The sequence below is a fragment of the Limulus polyphemus genome, unplaced genomic scaffold, assembly GCF_000517525.1.
Source record: "Limulus polyphemus unplaced genomic scaffold, Limulus_polyphemus-2.1.2 Scaffold6228, whole genome shotgun sequence".
NCBI classification, from domain to species: Eukaryota; Metazoa; Arthropoda; class Merostomata; order Xiphosura; family Limulidae; genus Limulus; species Limulus polyphemus.
The window spans coordinates 28,213-38,048 of NW_013671838.1; the positions used below are offsets into that span (position 1 = coordinate 28,213).

The 9,836-nt window shown below is 37.8% G+C and overlaps 1 protein-coding gene across 1 annotated transcript in view; it reads left to right on the forward strand.

Annotated features, from left to right (window-relative positions):
• Positions 1-2,342: 2,342 nt before the first annotated feature.
• LOC111089436 (tyrosine-protein phosphatase Lar-like) overlaps positions 2,343-9,836 on the forward strand; it is a gene marked incomplete at its 3' end in the record, with an annotated part of 19,484 nt that continues 11,990 nt past the window's right edge. Inside the window, exons 1-2 of the mRNA XM_022401921.1 lie at positions 2,343-2,351; positions 2,620-2,904. Coding sequence (XP_022257629.1) covers positions 2,345-2,351; positions 2,620-2,904 — 292 coding nt within the window. The remainder of the gene's footprint in view (positions 2,352-2,619; positions 2,905-9,836) is intronic.

Sequence of the window (9,836 nt, forward strand, 5' to 3'; positions counted from 1 at the left end):
CATTTCTACTGAAAACTTGTAGGTATTACTTAATTCATGTATACATTAATTTTACTGAACTATTATTTTAAACAATAGTTTAAGTTCTCTCAAAGGCTTTAAAGTGAACACATTTACAGAAGACAGGTCACAGTTTCTACAGCTGTACGAAACTAAGTACATTTACAGAAGACAGGTCACAGTTTCTACAGCTGTACGAAACTAAGTACACTTACAGAAGACAGGCCACAGTTTCTACAGCTGTACGAAAGTAAATACACTTACAGAAGAGAGGCCACAGCTTATACAGCTGTACGAAAGTAAACACATTTAGAGAAGACAGGCCACATCTTCTACAGCTGTACGAAAGTAAACACATTTAGAGAAGACAGGCCACATCTTCTACAGCTGTACGGTCTTCTGTAAATGTGTTTACTTTGTATAATCTGTGGCCTCTCTTCTGTAAGTGTATTTACTTTCGTACAGCTGTAGAAGCCGTGGCCTGTCTTCTGTAAGTATACTTACTTTCGTACAGCAGTATAATCTGTGGCCTCTCTTCTGTAAGTATACTTACTTTCGTACAGCTGTATAATCTGTGGCCTCTCTTCTGTAAGTATACTTACTTTCGTACACCTCTTCTGTAAGTATACTTACTTTCGTACAGCTGTATAATCTGTGGCCTCAGGCCACAGCTTCTACAGTTGTATGAAATTAAATACACTTACAGAGACAGACCACAGCTTCTACAGCTGCGCGGTAGTAAACACACTTACAGAAGACAGGCCTTCTACAGCTATATGGAAGTAAATACACTTACAGAAGACAGGCTGCAGCTTCTACAGCTGTACAAAATTAAGTATTTTTTTTTATCTTTGTGTCACACAAGAAATGCTTCAGTGGAAACTTCGTGACACATTTCCCCTCATTCATTATTGTGGTTCCCCCAACAGTGGAATAGTTGGCTGTCGGGTAATTTCCTTGTACGTGACACCGGAAGTTTCCTAAATATAACATCGAGCTATTTTCATTTCCTAAACGTAAATCCGCAGTCAGAATATGATTTACCGGTGAACGATTTATATAAGCTTCGGTGAATAAGGACATTTATTCCACACACCCGATAAATATACGTGAAATTAACAATGTCGTGTTCCCAAGTCGTGTGATTATTAAAGCTGACGTCATTCTAGATTTATTAAAGTTCTCTTAGGACTGTTCTAAGCTACAGTTAAACCAACTTTAGTGTTAAGGAGTAGTGTTTTAACCCGTTACAAGGGATGGCGAAAACACAAGTTATTTAAATGAACAGGCAACATAAAAGATTCTTTTGAGAGTAACGTTATCCTGGTAACACAATCCTTACACCTTACTCAGAAGTTGTACTCGTATTAGCGTTACCCTGGTAATACAATCCTTACACTTTACTCGGATTAGTGTTACCCAAGTAAAACAATCTTTACACCTTACTCGGATTAGCGTTACCCAGGTAACACAATCCTTACACCTTACTCGGATTAGTGTTACCAAAGTAAAACAATCTTTACACCATACTTGGAGTAGCGTTACCCTGGTAACACGATCCTTAACCTTACAGAGAAATCGCACTCGGATTAGCGTTATCCGGGTAACATAATCTTTACACCTTACTCGGATGAGCTCTACCCAGGTAACGCAACCTTACACCTTACTCAAAGTAGCTTTTCTTGTGTCACACAATCCCTACACCTTATTCAGAAGCCGTACTGGGGTTAGTGTTTCACGGGTAACAGACTCCACACCTTATTTAGAAGCCGTACTGGGGTTAGTGTTTCACGGGTAACAGACTCCACACCTTATTCAGAAGCCGTACTGTGGTTAGTGTTTCACGGGTAACAGACTCCACACCTTATTCGGAAGCCGTACTGGGATTAGTGTTTTACGGGTAACAGACTCCACACCTTATTCAGAAGCCGTACTGGGGTTAGTGTTTCACGGGTAACAGACTCCACACCTTATTCGGAAGCCGTACTGGGGTTAGTGTTTCAAGGGTAACAGACTCCACACCTTATTCAGAAGCCGTACTGGGGTTAGTGTTTCACGGGTAACAGACTCCACACCTTATTCAGAAGCCGTACTGGAGTTAGTGTTTCACGGGTAACAGACTCCACACCTTATTCGGAAGTCGCAAGATTGTGGTGGTTAATTGTACAGCTTAATTCCATATTCCTAGCAGGTTATGAAGCGACGTCTTTCAACTGAATGTTTGACATGCCATTTGTTCCCCTAGTGGTGTAGTTGAGAAAGAGCTTGACTGTGGTGTATGCATGCTGTACTAAAGACCAAATTATTCCTATATATCTTGTAACCAAAGGGAAGAGGGGATATGATGCGAGGTATTATATCTGTTAATATACGTTGATCAGAATGTTGAGAATAAACAGCGTATTATTTATTTAGTCTATTACCAGGAGGGAAGATATTGTAAAGTGGTACTTTGTTAGTCTTGATATATGTTACATACTAGTATATACTTCGTGCAATTATGCTCGGCTATTTCCTGTGCTTTATTTTCTATCACAAGTTTCCTGTCCAAGAGATCCCTAATGTTCGTGCACTTAGAAACAACTGACCCCTGTACCTTACTTTATTTTTTTCTCACAGATCCCCCGAAGATCGAAAGGGCACCTCATAACCAGACGGTGGTCAGTGGCAGCGTAGCCAGCTTCACCTGCACAGTCTTGGGCAACCCTAAACCCGTAATAGAATGGCGGAAGAATGGCCGAAGAGTGGTCACTACAAGATACGCTGTCCAGGACATGCCGAACGGCTCGGTGCTCCGCATCGAGCCTGTCCGAAAAGATCTCGATGTTGCTACGTACGAATGTGTGGCGGAGAATGGAGTGGAGCGGCCAGTGTTTGCTAAAGCCAAACTTAATGTCTTGTCAAGTAAGCTCCTGTATTTGTACTGAAGACGAATGAAATCGGTTAGAGTTGATTGTTAAAGCAAATAATGGGAAAAGTACTCAACAGGTCACATTATTCATTAACATTTTAAAATTATAATCTTAGTCGTTTTATAACATAACCTCATTTTATGAAATTACATTCATCTAAAAGAATGGTTAACCTAAAATAATTTGAGCCAAAGAAAGGTGTTTGTTTATTTTGAAACACGAAGCTACACAAAGGGCTATCTGTGCTCTGCCCAACACGGATATCAAAACCCGATTTTTAGAATTATAAGCCCTCAGATTTACCGCTGAGCCACCGGGGGACCTTTAGAGAAGAATTACAGGAGTCCGATTATGGCAGATAGTCTTCCATCCTTAAATTCTTATGATTTGTCTCTAAAGCTTCCCGTCCCACCAAACATGCTCGCCCTTTCAACCGTAGGGGCGTTATAAAGTGCGGTCAATCCCACTATTCGTTGGTAAAAGAGTAGTCCAAGAGTTGGCGTTGGGTGGTGATGAATAGCTGCCTTTCCTCTAATCTTACACTGCTAAATTAAGGATGGCTAGCGCAGATAGCCCTCGAGTAGCTTTGCGCGAAATTCTAAACAAACAAGCAAACTGACAGCTTAAAAAGTTAAAAATCGAGTTTCGATAACCGCAGTACAAAAAACAAACAACTTCTCTATAGCTTAAAAATTTTAGATTTCTTTACTTAACCTCTTAATACGTTTCACTTTCAGGAATGTTATTTTTGTTATAATTTGTATTTTAATCTTAGTCTTCGTGTTGTTGCTGTTTTAAGAATTAAAGATTGACGTGTAAGAGAAATTAGGACTGAGTCTCTGCAGTATAGCAGGTCCTCTACCGGTGAATATAGACACCATTTCCCTACTAAGGATAAATAACAACTTAACGTGTATAACTGTTGATGAGAGAGTTACACTTAGAAGTTAATGCAAGCGTACCCACTTTCTCCTACCAGGTTTCTAAATTATGTATGTATGTGTGTGTGCGCGTGCGTGCGTGCGTGTGCGTGCGTATTGGTTCGCCAAGTACTCTTGTGTGCTATACATCTTAATTAAGTTCGGGAGCAGTACGCTCGAGTCTTTCAAAGCAGTATCATGCCTGGAATAAAGGATTAACGTGTCTCTGCATCATGATGTAGTAAACTTTATTGCCAGCTGTGGAAATTAAATCCAGTCTGGTGATATAAATCATTCTGAGATGAATGTTAAAGCTGTTGTGATTAAGCCGTCAGGTATACCTGTGGGAAGCACGGATAGGAGGAATGACGAGGCCTCGTTGCTATGGCAACGGTAGGTCGATCTAAGCAATGCACTCATGGGTGTTAGGCTTCACACTGAACTCTTTTGATACGGTCTTAACTTAAATATTCATATACTAATTTTAAAACCCTAGCTTTATGCCTTATCCATGATACTCCCACTAAAACCCCAGCTTTATACCGTATTCATGGTACTCCCACTAAACAACCATCTCTATACCGTATCCATGGTTCTCACACTAAACAACCAGCTCTATACCGTATCCATGGTACACACACTAAACAACCAGCTCTTTACCGTATCCATGGTACTCCCACTGAACAACCAGCTCTATACCGTATCCATGGTACTCACACTAAACAACCAGCTCTATACCGTATCCATGGTACTCCCACTGAACAACCAGCTCTATACCGTATCCATGGTACTCCCACTAAACAAACAACTCTATACCCTATCCATGGTACTCCCACTAAAGCAACCAGCTTAATACAGTATCCATTGTACTCCCACTAAAGAAACCAGCTTAATACAATATCCATGGTACTCACACTAAAGAAACCAGCTTAATACAGTATCAATGGTACTCCCACTAAATCAACAAGCTTAATACCGTATCCATGGTACTCCCACTAAAGCAACAAGCTTAATGCCGTATCCACGGTACTCCCACTAAAGCACCAAGCTCAATGCCGTATCCATGGTTCTCTGACTAAAGCAACAAGTTTAATGCCGTATCCATGGTTCTCTGACTAAAGCAACACGTTTAATACCGTGTCCATGATTCTCACCAGGAATGACGTTTTCACCACTGTCTGTCACACTTATAAAACACCCAAACACTGATATGACACTTCCATAAGTGCTCGATCTTCAGTTATTTCATTGACGTGAACTTCTTGTAGTGTTTGAATTTCAGTTGCTCTGTTCACGCGACACTTCTTTAAAGATTTGATCTTCGTTTCTTTCCTTAATGTCACACTTCCTTAAAGATTTGATAACACAGCCAATCACGTAAATGTATTCTTCACAGTGATCGATATTCTCCCCTCCAACTCACCAGACCTCATAAAATAATCAAACATTTGAGGATGTTTCTCACCAGAAATGATGTTCTCACCATTGATCTCCATATTTTGTAAAACAAGAAAGAATTTAAAAAACATGAAAATGTTTGTCAAAATCTTCTCACTGATTTTATTATGAGTAAATCCAAGGAGCGGATAGAAAACTTTGAACTAGATGTTCCAAACCACACTGTGTTAAATGTCCTTGTCGTCTATCGTGCAACCTCATGTATTTCACGCGATTTTGATATGTACCAAGCACTCATGTAGCATGTGTTGTGGTCATACCAGACTTGCGCTACATGTTAAGATGATCTTTAAGTCTTAATCACGTTTTCGTCATGAAATATGGACAAACACATAATAATCCTCAGGCAGTGTAACATGAACAAAATAAGCATAGATAAAGTCTTGAGGAAGTATAACGTGAATAAAACAAACGTAGATCAGGTCTTTAGGAAGTGCAACATTAAAAAACCCAGATAAAGTCTTCGGAAACTGTAACGTGAAAAAACACTCCTGGATCAAGTCATGTGGAAGTATAACGTGAACAAAAAACATAGATGAAGTCTTCATGAAGTGAAACATGAACAAACGAAAATTAAACTCTTTAGAGAGTGAAAGATGAATTGAACAAATGCCATCAAGTCTTCAGAAAGTGTCGCATGAACAAACCAAACTCTTCATGAAATATCACGTGAACGAAGATAAAGCTTTTCAATGAGATCGAACAAAGATAAAATATTTAAGGAAGTGTCACGTGAACAGAGCAGCTGAAGGTCAAATTCTACAGGAAGTTTCATGTCAATAAAATAACTGAAGATTGAAATGTCATCTAAGTGGAAGGACTAACGATTCTGGAAGTGTTGCGTGAACAGAGCAGCTGAAGGTCAAATTCTACAGGAAGTTTCATGTCAATAAAATAACTGAAGATTGAAATGTCATCTAAGTAGAAGGACTAACGATTCTGGAAGTGTTGCGACAGTTTCAGAAGAAAGAGGTACATTTGAACACAGGCCAGCCATCTTGTAAAAAATAAACAGCAAATGCCCAGTCGTTTAAACTGTTCGTTTATCTGATGTAAAGGTATGAAACTGTCGAGTCTAAAACATGAATTATTCAAGATCTCAGCCAATAACTGTAACAGCTATAGAAATAGCGTAGCTTTACGACTGAACTCTCCAAGTCCCTAAAGTAATCTGTCACGAAGTACATTAGATGGACGTGAAACTACAAACAAACGGGATGAACATTTTTATCTATATTGCTGGATGTTAAATACAGTATACAAAGATTATTCTGTACTTGTATTTTTTGTTTTCAACTTTTCATAGTTCACCAAGCATTAAAAACGTGTTCTCATCAAACATACTAAAAGTCAACCTCCACTGCTTCTTTCACACTAACTACGACATTAATCTTCAGTTTTATATTAGTCAAAAAGATACACACGCACCAACTTATTATGAAAGTCTTAGATTTTCTTCACATGACATCTGTATGGAATTTCTTTCAAAGTGTTAAGATAGAGTTGATGATTTTAAAGAAATAATTATCGGAAATGATTATTCAAAGAATCATTTTTAAACCAACAAGAAATAACTTCTCTAAGCGTAAACGATTCACTGATTAATTATGTTGGTGGGACACTTCTTTTAAAATGAAACGTTTTGTTTGATTTACGCAACACTTCCAGAATCGTTAGTCCTTCCACTCAGATGACATTTCAATCTTCAGTTATTTTATTGACATGAAACTTCCTGTAGAATTTGACCTTCAGCTGCTCTGTTCACGTTACACTTCCAGAATCGTTAGTCCTTCCACTCAGATGACATTTCAATCTTCAGTTATTTTATTGACATGAAACTTCCTGTAGAATTTGACCTTCAGCTGCTCTGTTTACGTGACACTTCCTTAAAGATTTTATTTTTGTTTAATCTCATTGAAAAGTTTTATCTTCGTTCATGTGATATTTCCTGAAAGAGTTCATTTTCTTCTGTCCATTCATGTCTCATTTCCTGATGAGTTTGGTTTGTTCTTGTGACTCTTTCTGAAGACTTGATGGCATTTGTTTTATTCACGTTATATTTCCTGAAGACTTGATCTACGTTTGTTTTATTCACGTTATACTTCCTCAAGACTTTATCTATGCTTATTTTGTTCATGTTACACTGCCTGAGGATTATTATGTGTTTGTCCATATTTCATAACGAAAACGTGATTAAGATCCAGAAGATTATCTTAACATGTAGCGCAAGTCTGGTATGACCACAACACATGCTACATGAGTGCTTGGTGTACGTATCAAAATCGCGTGAAATACATGAGGTTGCACTGCAGACAACAAGGTCATGGACGCAGTGTGGTTTGTAATCGGTACTGTAGCTATAACGTTTAACTTTCAGTACTGCAACTGTAACATTTTACGTTCGGTATTGTACCTTTAACATTTCGCGTTCCACACTGCAACTTTAACGTTTCACGTTTGGTATATTGTCTGTAACGTTTCACGTTCGGGACTGCAGCTTTAACGTTTCACGTTTGGTACTACAACTTTGGTACTGCGGCTTTAACGTTCCGCGTTTGGTACTGTGGCTTTAACATTTCGCGTTTGGTACTATAGCTTTAACGTTTAACATTTAATACTGTAGCTTTAATGTTTCATGTTCGGTACTCATGATTTATTACAGTAGAGATCTCGTTTGATTACAGTTTGAAACTTTATTCATTCGGAATAACCATAGACTCGTGAAAACCATGGTAATTTGTGTATAAGTTAGATTGATGAGGAGTTTTCTGGTAAACATTCAGTTTATCCGGCTGATAATTTGTTACGTAATGTTGATGGTAACGATGCACTAATGTGAGCCAAGCTAATTTAAGTCTTTAGACAATCAGTTTCGTGTATTTTCCACTTGTACACGCACTGTTTGGTGTAATCATACAAACTGGTTCTACAATGTCGGAATAAATGGTAGCGAAAACCAAAAGAAAGCTTTCCTTCTCATTATTTTCTCGTAAATTTAAAGTGATCTTGGAAAGTTTCTTCAACATCTGTTAGATGCATCATCGTTTGAAATGTTTTGAAGTAAATGACGTACGGTTTATGATTTACACAAACTTTTCATTTTCGGTAACACAGTTGCTTATAACGAGAATACGTTAGTAACACAGGTGCTCATAACAAAAATACGGTATTGACACAGCTCCACATAACGATGATACGGTAGTAACATATGTCAACATAACTTATAATACGGTAGTAACACTACTGCACATATCGATAATACAGTATTAGTGTATGTACTAAGCACGGGAGTGCTTATTATGTAGGGGTGGGCCGAGAATAAAAATGGCTGCCGCAATCAATTTATTTCTCTATGATGCTTACATGTAACTGGTAAAGTTCATTTATAGCCTTATTTGAGCACCTAATTGCCATTGTCGAGTGTTGCTAAAGTGGAGAACTGGGAACTAGCTAAAGAACCTAGATGTTCATCCTTTTTTTTTTTCATTCTCCCATGCTAGCCAAAATTGAGTGAAGGTTTTGCAATGGCTATAGTACAACAGAAAAACATTTTAAAAGTATATAGGCACAGGCTGTAGGGATTAGCCGAGAAAATAGTGGCGGCCGCATTCAATCTGTTACTCGATGATGCTTACAAATAACTGCTATAGATTAGTTATAGCCTCATCTGAGCACCTAATTGCCATTATGAAGTGTTTCACAGTTTGTATAAAAGTAATATTATTCTGTTCTTCTATACTACGCATATTCTTGTAATGAAATAATATAAAGGAAAAACTACTACTTAGCAGTGAGTTCAGTTTATAAGCATATATTATTACCATGTTTCATAAATAAGTTTCATTTCTGGTTCCTAGATGGCAGTACAAATTTTACTTATATAACTACTGTTTGTGACTTTTCATTGCACAAACATCATATCTGACAAACTATTTTAGTAAAAATAAAGAATAATCTAAATTAATATTCAAGGTATCGTGGTATGCAATTCACGGATTTGTGTACATGTTATTGATGTCTGAGTTTAAAAGCACCAGTTTCTTAATTATCAAAACAGTATATTATATAAGCAGTCTACTTTTATTCAAAATTTCAGTGTGGCTGAGCCTGGAAGCTGTGTGTGTATGCAGTGTACTTCATGGTGTGGGATCTGTATGATGTCCTCCCCTTTAATCGACATGACCCTAGCATCTGGTAGAGTCAATTATATGCACATGCAGTGAGTTGGGGTGAAGTTGGAAGAGGTAGTTTCTGTGAATATTCCTTTCATGTCGGTACAGCACTACAGTGTACTTGTACCATCCTGAAGGAACCATTCCAGTTTCACTGGCTCCAAATGCAATCCAAAATTAGAGTGAAAACTTATGATATTAACAATATATATATATTACCATTGAATTATACAAAAAATTAACAAATGTTCATTTATCAACTTACTTCAGTGAAATTATATAAAAAAGAGGGGGACAAGTAATAAAAATAATGCAAAAAGGAAGTACGATGTAGGAATGGCATTGACAAAAAGTGCAGAAACAAAGGAGGGATG